The 18,279-nt window shown below is 35.3% G+C and overlaps 1 protein-coding gene across 4 annotated transcripts in view; it reads left to right on the plus strand.

Moving 5' to 3' along the window:
• Nucleotides 1-10,747, plus strand: part of RBM27 (RNA binding motif protein 27) — a 42,158-nt gene extending 31,411 nt beyond the window's left edge. For all 4 annotated transcript variants that reach the window (XM_083350907.1, XM_083350909.1, XM_083350908.1 and 1 more), the window contains 7 exons: nt 656-730; nt 4,398-4,562; nt 5,362-5,466; nt 5,556-5,747; nt 7,064-7,150; nt 7,535-7,645; nt 10,531-10,747. In XM_083350907.1, the coding sequence (XP_083207033.1) occupies nt 656-730; nt 4,398-4,562; nt 5,362-5,466; nt 5,556-5,747; nt 7,064-7,150; nt 7,535-7,645; nt 10,531-10,617 (822 nt within the window). In that variant the 3' untranslated portion in view covers nt 10,618-10,747. The remainder of the gene's footprint in view (nt 1-655; nt 731-4,397; nt 4,563-5,361; nt 5,467-5,555; nt 5,748-7,063; nt 7,151-7,534; nt 7,646-10,530) is intronic.
• The last annotated feature ends 7,532 nt before the right edge of the window (nt 10,748-18,279 follow it).

Raw genomic sequence — 18,279 nt, forward strand, 5'->3', positions numbered from 1 at the left:
TATAAACCTTAAGCCATTTATAGATATTTTTTATTGGTATGTATAATGAAGGGCAATAGTAGCAGCTTTCCACAAGGCATGAATCCCAATCTGGATTTGAATTATCTGAAGCCAAACCCATAGACTAGAAGTGGTGAAAAATAATTACTGTTTTCCAGGGAATTATAATGCTGCAGAAGAAAATAGCATAATCCAAATGATATTGGATCATCTAAAACAGGGGTGTCAAACTCAATTTCATTGAGGGCCGCATCAGCATTGCGGCTGCCCTCAGGGGGCCTGGTGGGTATGGCCAGGGTGGGTGTGGCCTACTGAGTGGGCGTGGCTAGTGTATGTATGGCCTACTGGGTGGGCATGGCCAGCTCTACATCATTCGCATTAAGGGTGCCTATGGGGGCCTGGGCAGGAGTGGGACAGATCTGAGGGTCTCTGGCAGAAGGAGGGTCTCTCGGCCAGGGCCAAGGCAGTGGGGGCCGTTCCCTCACTGTTTCCAGGATGGCTTCGTGGGCCACATGAAACCACTTTGCGGGCCGGATCCGGCCCCCAGGCCTTGTGTTTGACATGTCTGATCTAAAATCATGATTTACATTTCTTTACTATATATAGTAATTAAGGTAAACCATTTCTACCTTAATGGTTGTTTTTTTCTTGGTAGGAGGCAATGAAATTGCAACAAGACATGAGAAAGAAACAGCAGGAAATGTTAGAGAAACAAATAGAATGTCAAAAGGTATGATTAAATTGCTTAACTTCTAAGGTTTTTTTAAAGTTTTAATTTTTTAATACAATTCAATAGTACTTATTCAACAAATGTGTTGTCTGGGTATATCATTCACTAATACAAATTGAATTTCTAATCCCTTATTCTTTTCTCCAGCCATTGATAAAATAAGTCCCAAGTTTGAAAGTACTGTTTCTTCATTTTGCCAGTGTCATGCAAATATGATTCTTGCCACTGTTATCACATAAGTATATACTTTGTTTATCAAGCTTTTCTAGCATTATACCTAATTTAAAAAGTACAGGTTTAAAATCTACGTGTTTTCCCAACATCTTTTCTAGACAAGTATGTATCTTTGTCCAGTATCTCTTAGCTTTAACATGTGTCCACCATACATGATAATAAGTATCTGACTTGTGATTACATTTCCAACATCTATCTGACATATTTTTAAACATTTTTGCTAGTCTTGCTTGTGGCAGGTGCCATCTATAAAACATTTTATACACGTTTTCTTTGTAAGAAGTTGACATTGTCAATTTATAATTTTCTTCCCCATAAGTTTTGCCATTTCTCTAGATCTATGTAGTATCCAAAAAAAATTGCCCATGTCATCGGTTCTTTTACTTGTTCATTTTCCATTTTCAAATTCAATAAAAAGTTATACATTTTCTTAATTAGTTTCTCATCCAAGGTTAATAATATCTGATCAAACAAGGTCTGCTCTTTATAAAATCCATACAGTTTAACATCTTTGTCATCTCAGTTGTATTTGTAAATATGCCCACCATGATAGATCAGTACCCTGATTTTCCCTCTCTTGTTTATGTTTTAAATTCCCCTCGAGTTTAGAATATCTTTATATGTCCATATTTTCTCAAGACTGACTAAATTTGGATGTACAAATGCTTCCATTGTTGAAAGCCATCCTGGAATTTTCAAGTATATTTTACATTTTATTGTTTCCCATGTTTGTAATAATGCATTTCTAATATAGTAGTTTTGAAAATATCTATGAATTTTATTTTTCCCATACCATAAGAAAGCGTGCCAACCAAGTTGTAAGTCATGTCCCTCCAAATACAACAAACATTTGTTTCTAAGAGTTATCCATTCTTTTACCCATGTTAGTACTGATGCTTGATAATATAAAACCCACTCTGGCAAGCCAAAACCTCAGTTTTCCTTAGTTTCTTGTAACATTTTCAATTTAATTCTAGTTTTCTTTCCTTGCCAAATTATTATTATTATTATTATTATTATTATTATTATTACGTAATTATTATTATTAATTATTATTATTTTATTTGTATACCGCCCTTCTCCCGAAGGACTCAGGGCGGTGAACAGGGCAAACATATAAAAATACAAGAATACAAAAATTAAAAGAGATTAAACAAGATGCCCAAAGCTTACAACAATAAGTTAAAATACAATTAAAACAATAATAAAACCCAAACCCATCACCCATCAGGCCAGGCCGGCTTGTTCGAACAAGTAGGTCTTCAGATCGCGTCGGAAGGTCGGGCGCCGTCCGGAGCTCGACCGGCAAACGATTCCATAAATCCGGCGTACCCACAGAGAAGGACTTTCCCCTGGGGGCCACCAGGCGACATTCTCTGACCGGTGGCACCCTGAGGAGGCCCTCTCTGTGGGAGCGCACAGGGCGGAGGGAAGTTGATAAATTTTAAAATTAGAGAATTTAAGTCTTCAAAGATTTTTTTCCCAGTTTTATAGGTATCGTTTGAAATAGAAACAATATTTTTGGTAATATATTTGTTTTCACCGTAGCAATTCTTCCTAACGTCGACAGTTGCAAGTTTTTCCATTTTTCCAAGTCAAGTTTTATTTGATTCAGCAGTTTTACATAGTTACCTTCCTTTATGTTGCTGTCAGGTATATTTCCAAATCTTTAACCTTTTTGACTATTTGTAATTCTATTTTTTCTGACATTTGTGGGGGTTTTTTTTGTTGTGTTGCTCATCTGTAAGATTTTTAACTATCGCTTTAGTTTTTTCTCTGTTTATCTTCAGTCCTGCTATCTCTCCAAATTGTTCTATCTTTTCCAATAATTTAGGAATCATCTCTAAAGGTTCCTCTAGGATGGATACCAAGTCATCTGCAAATGCTTGCAATTTATAAGTTTCACCTTTTATTTCTAGTTCTTTAATTTTTGGGTCTTATCTAATATTTCTATTTAGAACTTCCAAAGTTAAAATAAATAACAATGGAGGTAGTGGACATTTTTGTCTTGTGCCTTTTCCTATGTTGAAATTCTCTGTATAATCTCCATTTACAGTCACTTTTGCTGTTTGTGATATATTGTTGTAATCATATTTATACAATTTTGTCCAAAGTCCATTGTTTTTAGTTGTCGAGTCATAAATTGCCAGGAAACGTTATCAAATGCCTTTAGAGCATCTAAAAATACTAATGCCAATTGTTTCCCTGGATGCATTTCATAATATTCCAATATGTCTATTATAACTCTTAAATTATTTTTTTATTTGTCTCTTTGGTAGAAATCCATTTTGGTCTGGATGTATAAATTCAGTGAGAAATTTTTTCAGTCACTCCACTATGGTTGAAGTAATTTTATAATCCACATTTAGTAATGAAATCGATCTGTAATTTTTTTTATCTGTGTCAGGTCTGAGTCCTCTTTTGGTATCAAAGTAATATTTGCTTCTGTCCATGTGTTTGGGAATTTAGCCTCTAATAAAAGTTCATTATACACATCTTTCAACAGAACACTTAATGTATCTTGTAGACTTGTACACCTCTGCCGGGAGCTCATCTGGTCCCGGTGTTTTTTCATTTTTTTGTCTTCTTATAGCCTCCATCAGTTCCATCATTGTTATTTTCTCATTTAACATAGTTTTAAAGTTTTCTGGGATTTTTGGTAATTTCCCCCCCCCCCCATATATTGAATCATTTTCTCCCATGAAATTTGTTCTCTATCATACAGTTTCTCATAATATTCTTTAATTATCTTTTTTATTTTCATTTCTAAATTGTAAACAGCCTTTTTCATCTACTAAGTTGTTTATCAATTTTTTCTCCTTCTGTTCTTTAAGTTTGTAAGTTAGCCATCTACCTGGTTTATTTGCATTTTCAAAAAAAGTTTTGTTTTGCTCTTTTAATTTGCTGTGCCAATTTTTCAGATTCTGTTAAATTTAATGTATGTTTTATTATTTCCATTTGTCTTTTCAGTATTTTCTTTTGTGGATTTATTTGTAGTTCTAATTCTAGTTTTCTAAATTCTTCCCTTAACAGTATATGTTGTTGTCTTTTTTCTTTGTTTTTTTTCCGCCATGTATGTTGTAGCTATACTTCTAAAGTATGCTTTGGCTGTATCCCATACATTTTGTAATGTTGTATTTTGTTTTTTATTTTCTTTTTTAAAAAGTTCCATTTCTTTTGTTGCAATTCTATAAATTCTTTCTCTTTTAATTTGGATTGGTTCAAGGTCCATCTTAGGGGGTTTTTTTTATTCCTTTCCACTTCATTCTTAAATGATTATGGTCTGCCCAAGTGCCTAATTCTATCTCAATCTCCTGCATATTGGTTCTTAATTAACTTCCAATTTTTGTTCTGTATATAACTTGTAAACATATTTAAGGAGTTGTGTGCGAAGCCCTTTCTCAATAGCATGTTGTTTTTTTTACTTTCATAGATGCTAATATCAAAATTGGAAAAGAATAAAACCACAAAACCAGAGGAAAGAGCAGAGATTATGAAGACTCTGAAAGAGCTAACAGGAAAAATTTCACAGTTGAAAGATGAATTAAAAACTTCATCCGTTGTTTCTACACCATCAAAGCTAAAGTCTAAAACTGAAGTAAGTTTTTTTTAATCCCATTTATATCCCGCCCTTCTCCGAAGACTCAGGGTGGCTTACAATTTAAGCACAAATCAATGTGCTTAGCAATAGCCTTCATTCTATGTATATGCCTGCTTATTAGGGCTTATTAGGGCCCCCCCCCCCAAGTGGCATTATTACAAAGTCAGCTTATTGCCCCCAACAATCTGGGTCCTCATTTTACCTACCTCGGAAGGATGGAAGGCTGAGTCAACCTTGAGCCTGGTGGGATGCGAACCTGCACTAATTGCAGGCAGCTGGTGTTACTTGAGGCATTAGCCCACTGCTCCACCAAGTTATACGATTGTTTTAACATGTTTATGTTTTAAAATCTGCTGTTGATTCAATGCCTATGGGCTAAGAAGTAGCCTTTGCATACAAACTATTACATGAATTTGGACATTTATAAAAGTTTGCTACTTCTTTCAATGTTTTAATTTTGTTACACATCTTTCATATTTCTTCTCATTACTCAGTCAAAGCTGGAATCTTCAGATTTTTTTTTAAGACCACCAATTACCCAAGGCATTTTATGTGGTCTGAATCAGCATTTTTTGCCCTAGCTATCAGTATTATCACCATTCTATTAGTTATATCTCTTAACATAGAATTATTTATTTAGCTTTTGCTATCCCGCATTTTGGATTCTCCCCAAACCCCCAAAGATATAACTTACAATTATGTTTTCCCTATTGGGAAATTGAAACCTAAGGGGTAATATGTAAAAATTTAAAAGAAAATAAATGAATTCTCTGCTAACACTTCTCTCCTTTCAAAGGCACAAAAAGAACTCTTAGATGCAGAATTGGACTTACATAAAAGATTGTCTTCTGGGGAAGATACAACTGAACTAAGGAAAAAACTTAGCCAATTACAGGTGGAGGTAAGTTTGTAGAGTAGAGTGTCATCTTGATTCTGTTGTTAGGGATACACAGTATCCACAAACAATTGACATACATTCCTTTTGCCCAGGCGGCTCGTCTAGGTATCTTACCTGTTGGTCGGGGGAAAGCAATGTCAGCTCAAACTAGAGGAAGAGGACGAGGTCGTGGAGGGAGAGGAAGGGGTATTGTGAATCACATGGTAGTGGACCACCGCCCCAAAGCACTAACAATTGGCGGCTTTGTGGAAGAAGAGAAAGATGAAGTGTTGCAACATTTCTCAGTAAGTTAGCAATTTGTAACTAAAACTAAATATACTTCAATTTCTGTGCAGTGTTCTAGAATAATACAGAATAACATAAAGGCATGAGTGTCATAAAAGTGAACCAACTTCATTTTTACAGCTGCAGTCATTGTTTTAGTACGTAATCTGTTCAGCCTTCTAGCTGAAATGAAATTGCATCACATGCTACAAACATTTGGATAACTCTTAGAGAAGGTGGCTGTTCTAAGCATTATCCGCTATATTTCTTTAGCATTCTTTTTAAAAGATTCCTAAGTGCTGAAATCATCTTGACCACATACTGTCCAGTATATTTTTAATATCCTTTTAGTGGAACTGTAATTGGACAATCTTGTCAGTGTTTGTTAGTTATGGAATTAATCTAATTTTCACTGCCTTTGCACTCAAGTGAATGTGCCTTACTATCAACATCAATTTGCTTTGATGCTGGAGGTTAATACCAAGCAATTGCCACTAAGTTGGCCCTTTCTTTACAGATAATTTAGTGGTTTTCATGATTTTCATGAGCTACAAACAAAAAGCAAATTTTCTGGCTGCCTGAACCATCACTTTCTCTCGCACTGCTAAATATAATTATACTTGAAGTTTATCAAAAGCAAGAACATAGTTAAAAGGCATTTCTAAATGTGAAATAAGTATCATGTCAATTATATAAATAAGTATTGATTTGCTAATTTGAGTTTCAAAGATTCTACAATTTAGAAACTGGCTAAAACCTTATGTATACCTGATCAAGAATGTGCTTCATTAAACATCACAGAAATTATTTTAAAATAAAATACACATAGGATCAGATTTGTAACCAAAATTATGATGCTTTTTGAAAAGCCCAGACTTCTCATGCTGTCATCTGGCATAAGTTTATGAGCAATTTGTATACTTTTCCTATATATTTGGGGATTAATGTGGTTCCTAAAATGCTAAGAAATAAGATTGTTGTCCCAGAACAGGGGTAGGCAACCTTGGCTCTTTTATGACTCGTGGACTTCAACTCCCAGAATTCCTGAGCCAGTCATAAAAGAGCCAAGGTTGCCTATCCCTGTCCCAGAACATGAATGTTATTGAGAAAGACCAGAGGCCTTTCTAGAATTCTTGTAGCAAAGCCAAGTGTTTTCTAGATGTCTTGGTCTACAATTTCCCATTGACCATGTTAAGTTCAACCAGTGATTAGGAATTAACGTCCAAAACATTTAAAAGGCACCAGGTTGCCTATGTATACTTTATTAATTAATAATTCATTAGTGATCAGGGTTTTTTTTAGCAATGAAAGTAAATCTCAGTCCTTTGTGTTTCAGCAATTTGGAGATATTGAAGGTCTTCAAGAGGAAGAATCTCCTTTAAGTGTTGTTTTGACATTTAAATCCCGCTCTGAAGCTGAAAACGTATGTAATATGCTTTCAATTTTTAAAGAACGTTCTACTACTCTACATCCAGTTTTTTAAAGCAAACATACTTTGTAATTAAAAGTATCAGCAAATACATACTAGCTTCAAATGAACTATTTTCAGGCATTAAATGTTTAAATCCTGTTGCTGTGTTTAAACTTATAATGGATTATAATTCAGCTAGTTACTAATATTTAACTTAAATTATCAGAAAAGAACTCAGATTTGCAGATATGAAAAGTGATTATTAAGCAGTGCAGAGTTCTGATCAATCACTAGAGTTAATGGAGATCTTTCTGACATGCTGTATAGCTACTGATTTATCCTAGTACATAACATATATTGTTTATTTGGGGTTTTTTCTTAAATATTCCACTTTAGGCTGCCAATCAAGGATTAAAGTTTAAAGACCGACGACTTCAGATATCATGGCATAAACCTAAGTTACCATCTGTGTCTACAGAAACTGAGGAGGAAGAGCCCAAGGAAGAGGTATTAGAATAATATTTAAATAGCTTATCCTTTAAAATTTCTTTAAAACTAGCATTGACCATCTGGTTTTGCAGTACACAGCGCCAACTGGAACTGATGGTACAACCGCTCTGGTCAGTAGGAATTCCATCTTGCTCATCAGAAATCTGAAGGATCAAAACATGAAGACTTTATTTAATGCTCGAGCAGCAAGTCAGTGGGCCTATCCTGCTACCCGACCATTTCTCTGACCAAATTTGCTGAAACTTTTTTCAGTGTGCTGTTGATCCCAGAACAATGATCCTGGTGGACTTCAGCATTCATGCTGAGGCTACCTTAGGGAGGTATATAGTATGACAGTCATGAATCTACCTTGAGCTGTCATCAGATTCAGTAACAGAGAAAAGCATACCTTTGATTTACTTTTGCCTCAAGTCATGAAGGGTTACTTTGGAAGGGGAATTATAGTTCTCATGACCAAAGACTGGAAAAGCTTCTCCCAGATCACCATTGATTTTCTATCACTTATTGATCACTTAAGGTTGTCTCCCATCGAGACCTAAGGAATTTGATGGGTTTGTAAAAATTTGGGAAGATTTTCAGAAAACAAAGCCAATGCTTCTTTCAAGACCCTTATTGACATTAAGAATGGGAAATATCTGTGTATCTTTGTACAGTCACCCTCAAATGTTTCTCCAATACTGTGGAATCTGAGCTTCTTGGATTTCTGGGGACCTCTCAATAATGAATTAGACTAGAAGGTGGCAAGAATGTAAATTTGCTATGGAGCTGATTAAACATGAATGAATGCATATAATCATACCTGCTTTGTGGCTTTTGTTACATTCTCAAATGTCCAAACAGCAGAGCTCTTCTAGGATTTATGGACAAAATGCTTCTAACTGTCGGGTTTTCCACATATTCTCTGGATTTTTAGCTCCCTTTGCTTATATAGGTTAACTGTAAAAAGTTGATAGAGCAAATCATAGATGTTGTCCATGGATACGTCCATGTTGGAATGATACTGCCAACCTTAAGAAAGCAAATTCATTCCTGTAGACACCTCCATGGATTCAGAAGGTCTTGTCAACAATTACTAATTATTTGTGTGCTTTTTCTGTCTGAGTTCAGGCCTGGTTTGAGAATCCAGAATAAGCAATACTTTCACCATTTTATAACCTGACAAAGGGAATATAGCTCTGTTGATCCTGCTTGAACTTCTCTGGTTTCTTTGACATGTGAAGGGAGAGTACTAGGGTTAGTTAGCATAAGTTAGTCTGGCTACAAGCCATTGTTTTGTTTTGCATGGTATATTAACATCAATATGAACTTTCTGGAATGATCATCAGGAATCAGCAGCAAGGTTACTGAGCAAACACTGTACACGTATTAGAACCCTATTGACTTGGCTGCCAGTTGGCCACTGAACTAGAACACCTTGAGACCATTGCTATTACTGACAGTTCAAACATCCTTGGGGATGTCTTGAAGAATTAGAAGTCATTTTGTGGGTCCTGACCAGCAAGCCTTCTTTGTGGCGGTGCCTGTCAGGAAAATTAGGAGGAATATTATATACTTGCCCCAAAAAGCAAGAACAAAAAGCAGAACATAAAGCAGAATATAAAGCAAATCAGTAGATACATTCATGAGGCACCTACTGCTATATATATCAGCCACCTATTGAGGATTGTCTCTTCATCACTGCTTCCCTCCACAAATATTGCTTGCTATAGTTCTCTTTTACTTCTATTCTCTTTCTGCCATCAACCTTTGTAATGAATGCTCTTTTGTGGTTTTAATTTATTTATGTTTCTGCATTTTCATTATTATGTTGTAAATTGTGCTGAATTTTAAAATAATGCAGTGAGATAGATACATGTACTAACAATAACATTTGCATACAAAACATTTTAATGACAATGCTTTGAAAGGCATCGATTGATAGCAAATATGTTTTTAAAAAATTAGTAGACTGTGTTTTATTATGAAATATTTCTGATCTATAATTTGCTAATACTATAAGTAAGGCTACTTCAAATGATGTGTCAGTCCTCTGAGGTAGTCCAAAGAGGAAACCAAAACCATGAGTATAAACACCACCTTTATTCGTAAGGTTACTGTAGCAGAATCTTGCATGTCTGAAAGCACTTCTCCCCTCCCTTGCCTTTACTTTCCAGAGAACTAGGGAGGGTTCCTTCTGACATGCTATCTCACCTCATATTCTTTCTATGGGCCGAGGTATCTCCTGCCTGGCCATTCTCTAGGCTGCAGTTCTTCCTCCTTTGTCCTTCCTGACAAGGTTATTCTCATAGCCCAGGGGTCAGCAACAGTGAAAGAGCCACTTGGAACTGGTTCCCTCACAAAAGGAAAAACTGGGAGCCGCAAAAAAATGTGTGTGCATGCGCGTACATGCGCACATGCGCAGAACAGGGTTTGAAGAGTGGAGCCAAGGCGAGATATGCACCTACCCTGCATATTTGAATTGATTGGTTGAACTTTTTTAGTCCCACTTTTTTTTGGGGGGGACTACACATAGCAGAGGACTGGGAGCTGCAGAAGACGGCTGAAAGAGCCGCATGCGGCTCCAGAGCCACGGGTTGCAGACCTGTGTCATAGCCCATTACAGGATGGATCAAACATTAGACAAGTATTAATGTTAAAATATTTTTACTTGTACTCTTTCCACAATGAGTTGGCAATCTCTATATTTGATAAATAAATATAATTAATTCATGATTTCATAGCATTCAATATTTCTGCCTTTTCACAGCTAGAATTTTTGTTAGTATTTGTTTGCTTGTGGCTAGATTTCTTTGGACATCATCCCAAGAAAGAAATGTAGTCTTAGGAACGGTCTATAAAAACACTATAATTTTATAATCATATTACATTTTATCTTTCTTTAGGAGACAGAAACATCAGATTTATTTCTACCTGAAGATGATGATGATGAAGATGAAGATGAAGATGAATCTCGCTCTTGGAGAAGATGAGACTTCAAGAGGAAGCATATAATTTTAGAATTGTTTGAACTCAAATTTTTAAAAAATATTTAAAGGAAATCCATGAGCCAAAAATCTGTTTTTGTTTTTCATTTTTTGAGATTATATATATATATATATATATATATATATATATATATATATATATATATATATATATATATATATATATATATATATATATACACACACACACACACACACATTAAAATAACAAATGTGTTTGATATGTAAACTTAGCAAGTAAGTAGCTATGATCAGCCAAAGGCCCAGAGCTTTTACAAAGCTGTAAAAATGGTTGTGATCTTATAAAAGTAAAATATATTAGTCTTTCAAGCCCAACTTTTGTTCATTCTGATTTTAAAATATTGATTTGTTTTATTAAATATCAATGACTTCGAAGTTTTTATTGGCAATGTGGAATCTGAGATGAGAACAATAAGTCAAATTCGTCAACATTGTCTAATTCAGAATTCCTTTCATTGGGTGGCAGGCAGCTTAAGTAAATCTCAATTGAAAAACAATCAGGAATTACACATATGTTTGTGAAGGAGCTGTTTTTCCTATATTCCACTATCTGAAATATGGTTGTCAGAATGATAGCACTTCTTGCCAGCATTGGTGATAGTGACTCCTTTTCTAGTATTTTGTTTCTTTCCCATCTTTAAACATTCTTTTAATTAACATTAGGAATGCAACTGACCAACCACTTCTGCTCTGATTTCACATTTTAGTTCGGTGGAACTGTCAGCCTTAAAATTATTAAAAATGACCACAGTAGGAATATTTTTTAACAGTATTGGTAATGTGAACTTATTTCTTTTGATAATGACCTATCTCTAAAACTCTTTTCAAGGTAATTAATGGCTGCATTTTATTTCTTAAGGAAAAGCCAATGCACTGTTCCAACTGATATATTTCCTGCAACCTATAGAATTGCAAAATAAAAACAATCTTGTTTGATACTAAGCCAGCACTTAGAATAATATTGCAAGTTCAAGTTATAACACATTAAAAATTAGTGTTGAGTTGAGGGGGGAAAAGTAAAACTGATTTAAGCCTTTTTTTTATCCGCATGCTGATAAAAATGTGTCTAGTCTTCCCCCTTCTTTAAAAAAAAACACCAAATAGTTTGTGGTGTAAATTTGGTAGACATTATGTTACGTTTTTTTTTTACTGCAAGGGCAATACATCTTTATAACCCATGTCTCTTGCTGCTATTAATTCTAAATATGCCCTCCTGTGGGTCACCTCTTAGTGCTTTTGTATACTATCTTATGGTGAGTGATGAGGAAATGTGGCTGTCTGATACAGCTCCCCAGATAGCCTACTATAGGACACACTGACTGTGACTTTAAGGACAATAGTTTAAAAACTCTTGAAGGGCCATTGTTTATCTTAGCCATAGATAAGGACAGCATGTTATGCAAGGACCATATGATGCCACTGCATTTAAGTTAAGATTGACGAACCAATTCAAAAATTTAATTATATCTTTCAGGGTTCCTACATTCAGATTAGCATAGTGGTAGTTGATTGAATCTTAAGTTTCCGAACTACTAAGTTGGTTTCATGTTTCTGGTCTTGCTACCAGAACTTTTTTTTTCTTCCTCACACTTTGGGAAGTATGTACATTGTTATAAAAGCACATCCCATTTGAATTCCATCCATAAGTGAGTAAGAGTGTGTGCTATACCAGCTCTTGTTTGCCCTTTAGGTAAAGGCCTTTGTGTTCTAGATTATTGCTACATTCCTACTAATGTTGAATCTCAGTGAATTAAGTTATAACAATAAAGCACGAATATTGCACACTCTTTAAACAGGCAAAGCCTGGCTTTTCTCCCATTGCCTGTAATATCTAGAATGCTTGTGGCTCAGTGTGTGGCCATCACATATATTGACCCAGCAAGAAAAACGCTTGAATCTGGACAGTTAGTTAATAATAGAGGGAACAAAGGATTTATGTATACATATATAGAGATACATATATATATATATATATATAGAAAGAGAAATATATATATATATATATATACACATATATATATATTGTACAGGGTTTTTTCTTAGAACTGTATAATTTTGTAAATATTTTTTGCTTTTTTTGTGTACTAAAAACTACCAGCATCTAGATTTCCATAAGAATTCTTATGTATGTATTTTTGTATCTGGAAGATTACAGTTGACTGAACGAAGCTGTAAGAGAAATTTCCTTAGCTTTTGGAACAGTTAGACGATGGGATTCCTTTTCATATGGTTTTAAATAACTTTTGTTAGCATGCTGTTCAGGACAGAATGAATATCTTCACTCAAGGTGTTAGCATTTTTCACGGAGAAGAGAGAGGGGCCAACAGAGAGATTTATTAAATAAACTTTTTTCCCATCTTTGCTTTCTTTCCTGTTTTTTTAAGTGTAAGTTGACACACATAAATCCTCTAGTGACAACGTAAATGTAATTTCTCATCCTACAAGCACAAAACTTGAGTTGTGCCCCTAAATTTATGTATTGAAAGCATACTATTGTGTTACTGAGAATGTAAAGTACTGGGCAGCATAGTGATAACTTAAAAAGAAAATAGGAAACTAGTTCAAAGTGACCTTCATTTTGATGTAGCTATGAATCTCCCTGTGTTGTGTATTAGAACTTGGTAAAAAAAAAACTAATATGTTGCTGGGTAACTTCTGGTACCACCTGCTGTGAAATTGTCCCTTTCATAGTCATAAGCCATAACAGAAAGCATAGTATAAATATACCTGCAAACTACCTTGAAAGCTAGGAATTCTAATAAAACTTCACTATATATATAAAATATCCCTTTCTAACCAGTTAGCAATGTATCACTCTATTGACATTGAAAAAAATGTCATAATGTAAATGCTCAGTGAATCATCCCTTTAAAAGCTTTACAGATATTAATGCTACTACTATATAAACTGTTGGTTTAACTGTGGTGTATTTTTTAATCCTTACATACAAAAATGCACAGCATATGAAACTTTAAAAAAAACCCGTAATCGCCCACATACAGTGGAGATGCTTCAACATTTTTAATGAAATCATGTGAAAAGGAATATTAAATTCCTCTCAATGTACATTAACTTGTATTATAGTTTTTACAAGATTGTGAACTTGTGTAATAGTATATTAGGAGATATTGTTGGATTTCTAACTGTTTATACATTTAAATTCATATATGTAATGTTTGTTTTATTGATTACATTTTGAATTTCTAAGATGCATGTTGACTTTTTGCAATAAAGAGATAACATGGAATGGTTTAAAATTAAAAAACAAGTTTGAATTGAAATTTGGAAACATAACCATTCCAGAGGAAAAAAAATACTCATGAAAAGAACTGTATTGCTTGCTTTCTTTAAAAGTGTACATCTGTGAATGCGTGCATATGGTGTGTGTACATGTATATATATATGAATATGTGTTTATAAGGTTCATCATTACCAACCTTAAAACACTTATATTTTGCGGTTCCAAAGCTTGGAGTAGCTGATAATAAAACAATCCAAGTTCCTTCTAAGAAACAAAATAGTTTCATGACCATGGCCAAAATCAATATTTCATTTTTCAGCCTAAGTTAAATTTATTGAATTTAATGTATTGAAAAATAAGTGATGGTATCATCTTCTTAAGTAAGCTATATGATAACACAAAATGCTGAATATTAACAGTAGTGACCAGCTGAAGAATACATAATCCTTGAAACAATATAGCAGGGAAAAGCTGAGATTGGTGGTGGGGGAAAACATTTTTAGAGGAATGGGCCTGACTCAGAAAACCCACTTTATAACCCACTTTGTCATAAGTGTGAGTATATTATGTCTCCAACACATTTCTTGAAAGCTACTTATTCCTAAATATTAATTTGGCATGTTGGAATTCTTTGAGATATTATTGTAGATAGACATACGTAAATCATAAGATTTCTATAACATGGATCCTTTACGTGCAAAGAAATGGAGTTATGCACTTACAAAAACAGTTCTGAGCCACTGCCCCAAATGGGTTTTATCTGATAAGTTCCTTATTCTTTATCATATAAGAAGCATTTATCACTCAGGTAAATATTTGAAGAGCTGGCTAGACCAGATCTTAAAGTAGCCAAAGAAGTATTTTAAATTGTCTGAACTGTAAGAGAAAATGTTGAAAATCTCCAAACAAGAATGTGTCACAAGTCTTGCTATGTTCATAGTTCATGTTTTAGATGTTAATATTTTCTGATGAGATAAAGGAATCTGCAAACAGAAGAAAGTTAAAATGGTAAGATTTTGTGCAAGACTTTTTCCCCATTTTTATTGAGGGAAAAAATGCTCAGTGATGTTTTTTGTATTTTGGCCCTAAGAGCCCTATAATGTGTAATTTTCATCTAGGAAGTGAAGAAATTCCATGCTGAGAGTTTGTTACTCCACAGAATCAATGCTAAATGGATGCAAGATGCTACGTTCTTTGAAGAATGAATTTCTCTCAGGCTTTGTGTGGTTGTGTCGGTCCATGGAAAGAACTGGGAATGTGGACTTCATTAACCTCTCCTACACACATGATTGAAGTCTGTGAACAAGCCATCTAGAATAATGTTCCACAGGTAGAAATGGCTCAATAAAGAGGAATATTTGTAGTTCAGGGTTGGCATGACACGCTATCTGAGCTTGGTTATTTTACTGTAGATGTTTCTAGTTGGCCACTACATGGAGGAAATGGCATGATGGGGAATCATATTTCTGGAGCAGAGAAAGAAGTAAAAGAATAAGAAATGGATCAACCTTATTCTAGCCACAAGATGTTGCCAGTTAAATTTTATTGGAAACCCTTGATTAACTCTTAATGGGAACATATTTATAACTGCATATCTGGCTACATTTTATAACGTACAGAAGCTGTAGTAGGCTGAGAGCTGAACTTAGAATGGTAGGGAAATTAGATAATACAGCAATAAGTTGCATACCAATCTTCTGGGAAGGGCAGGGCAGAGGAAAAGATGTGTTTATCTGCCTTAACTAAATGCCACTGTGTTAGACTGGCCAGTTCTGTGACACTACAGACACCCATTTGATCCCCAGAATTCTCTTTTATTCTCAGGTATTTTCATCTGCACTTTGAAAATATGAGACTTACAATTTTCAACAAAGGTGTGATTAGACATTTGATCTTCTATCTACACGCAACCTGTAACCTAGTAAAAGTTGATTTGAAGAAATTCCCGCTCCAGATACTTGTGAGAAGCTTATGCTGTTCCATTGATTCCCTCACCTTCTGAAACCTCTGCTAATTATCAATTATACACATTTTCTGGGTGCTTCTGTAGAACACTGTTTCTTTTAAAAGGCTTCCTTCCTGAGGGGGGAGCAACTCATTTTCTGTTTCTCTTAAGCCGTACAAGTAGTCCTTGACTTAAAACCATTCAGTGACAATTCGAAGGTACAACAGCAGCATATGACCATTTTTCACATTGTTGCAGCATCCCTTTAGTCACATGATCAAAATTCAAATGCTCGGCAACTGTTGTCCCAGGGTCATGTGATCACCTTTTGTGACCTTCTGACAAGCAGACTCAATGTGGGATGGCAGACTTGCTTAACAACTGTGTTACTAATGTAACAATTGCAGTGATTCACTTAACTATGGCAAGAAAGGTCATAAAATGGGGCAGAATCCACTTAACAACTGTTGCTTAGCAACAGAAATGTTTGGCTCAAGTGTGGTCGTAAGTTGATGATGACCTGTGTATAAGAGCCTTGGTGGAGCAGTGGGCTAATGCCTCCTTAAGTAACACCAGCTGCCTGCAATTAGTGCAGGTTCGCATCCCACCAGGCTCAAGGTTGACTCAGCCTTCCATCCTTCCGAGGTAGGTAAAATGAGGACCCAGATTGTTGGGGGCAATAAGCTGACTTTGTAATAATGCTGCTGGGGGGGGGGCGAAAGCCCTAATAAGCAGGCATATACATAGAATGAAGGCTATTGCTAAGCACATTGATTGTGCTTAGATTGTAAGCCGCCCTGAGTCTTCGGAGAAGGGCAGGATATAAATGGGATTTTTAAAAAAATTGGCATTTTAATTAGAAGGGCCACTTTTAATATTGGGATACTAAATCAATTCCCCAACGGTGCTTGGGGAAAGCACTAGGAAAAATAATGTTCTTGCCTTTAAAATTCAGACACCCAAGTGGTGCAGAGTAGGAAAGAACCCAGTCCCTAAATTTGAGAGAGAGATACTCTATACCTTTGCAAAGTGGGAATTTCATGCCCACACCCTGACAAGAATCACAAGTACTTCAGACAAAGCAAAAACATTAAGATGGGGATCAGGTCTTTATATAGGGTACAGAAACAAACGATACATTTAATATATATGATGCATCAGAAAGCGATGAATCAAACAATAAAAGGCATTGGGTTAGATGTGAGAAAAAACATCCTTATATTGTATCTCCTCCTTTCCCACCCTGGCTTGTTTCTTTAAAGCTTGGCAACACTCATGGACTTTAGAATACAACCTTCCTGTTTAGTTTCTGAATAGGCTCATTTTTGCACATCAAAGGAAATTGTCTTGTATCTTGTTTTTTAATATGTATTGCCCTGTTCACCGCCCTGAGTCCTTCAGGAGAAGGGCGGTATACAAATAAAATTAATAATAATAATAAATAATAATAATAAATGAAAAACATGGTTTCCTAAACTTCAAAAAAAGACATGGATGCCATGCTAAAATGCTAATGGTACTTTTATTAAAATGGTAATAAAGCCTAACATTCCAGGTAACAATGCTTCTTGATTCTCATACGTAGGGTTCTGCTGTGAAGTGAACCAAGGCAGATGACTTTGAGTCCTAGAAAGTGACAAGAAATAGTTCATTTATGATTACTACCTAGGAACAAGAAAGAGCAACTGGATTTTCTGCCTTTGGTATCGGCAGAACTTGGTTTGCAATAGCTGCTGAGAATCCTTCAGAGGAGAGGGGGATATCAGTCACTGATTAGCCAGAGGCAACAAAATGGCTCCCTTAGATCATTCAATCAGTGTTTCTCAAGCTCAGCAACTTTAAGTTATGTGGGCTATGCTCCTCTGGGCAATTTTATGGTAGCGCCTGATCTCCTGAAGTAGAGGACAGGGTTAGATGTTGAGGAGTTTCACTTTTATTTCCAAAGCACAGCTGAATCTTTTAAAAATTCAATATCCTGTGAGACAGGAGGGCAACTGGAATCCTTGCTGCATCTCTTCCTTTCTGTTGAGAAGGAGAAAAAAAGTGAACATATCCTGCAGTTTCAGGCCAGCGCAACATGACCCATGTATTTGACCTAGCCTTTGTTAAGAAAGCAGCAACAACCCTGGAGATAATCTGATACACAAAGGTCAAAGTGAGCAAACATTGAACCCGAGAGGAGCTAGTTTTAGCAATATCTCTTCCACTAAATGTAGCCCTTTGAACTGATCAAGAGTAGACAAAGGTTTAAGAGAAAGGACACATCTCCTTGTCATTGCAACAGAGCTTGCTTGTGCTAAACCACTCATTTTTCACCAATAAACTGACTTATCTTATAAAATTAGCAATAATCTTTAATTTTTGTTTTATTGATCTTGTTCTTCTTTGTGACGTTTAAGTAGCCAAAATACTAATAATGAACTTTTCAGTGGCCTCTATC

Source organism: Vipera ursinii (assembly GCF_947247035.1).
Source record: "Vipera ursinii genome assembly, chromosome: 2".
In the NCBI taxonomy this organism is placed as follows: domain Eukaryota; kingdom Metazoa; phylum Chordata; class Lepidosauria; order Squamata; family Viperidae; genus Vipera; species Vipera ursinii.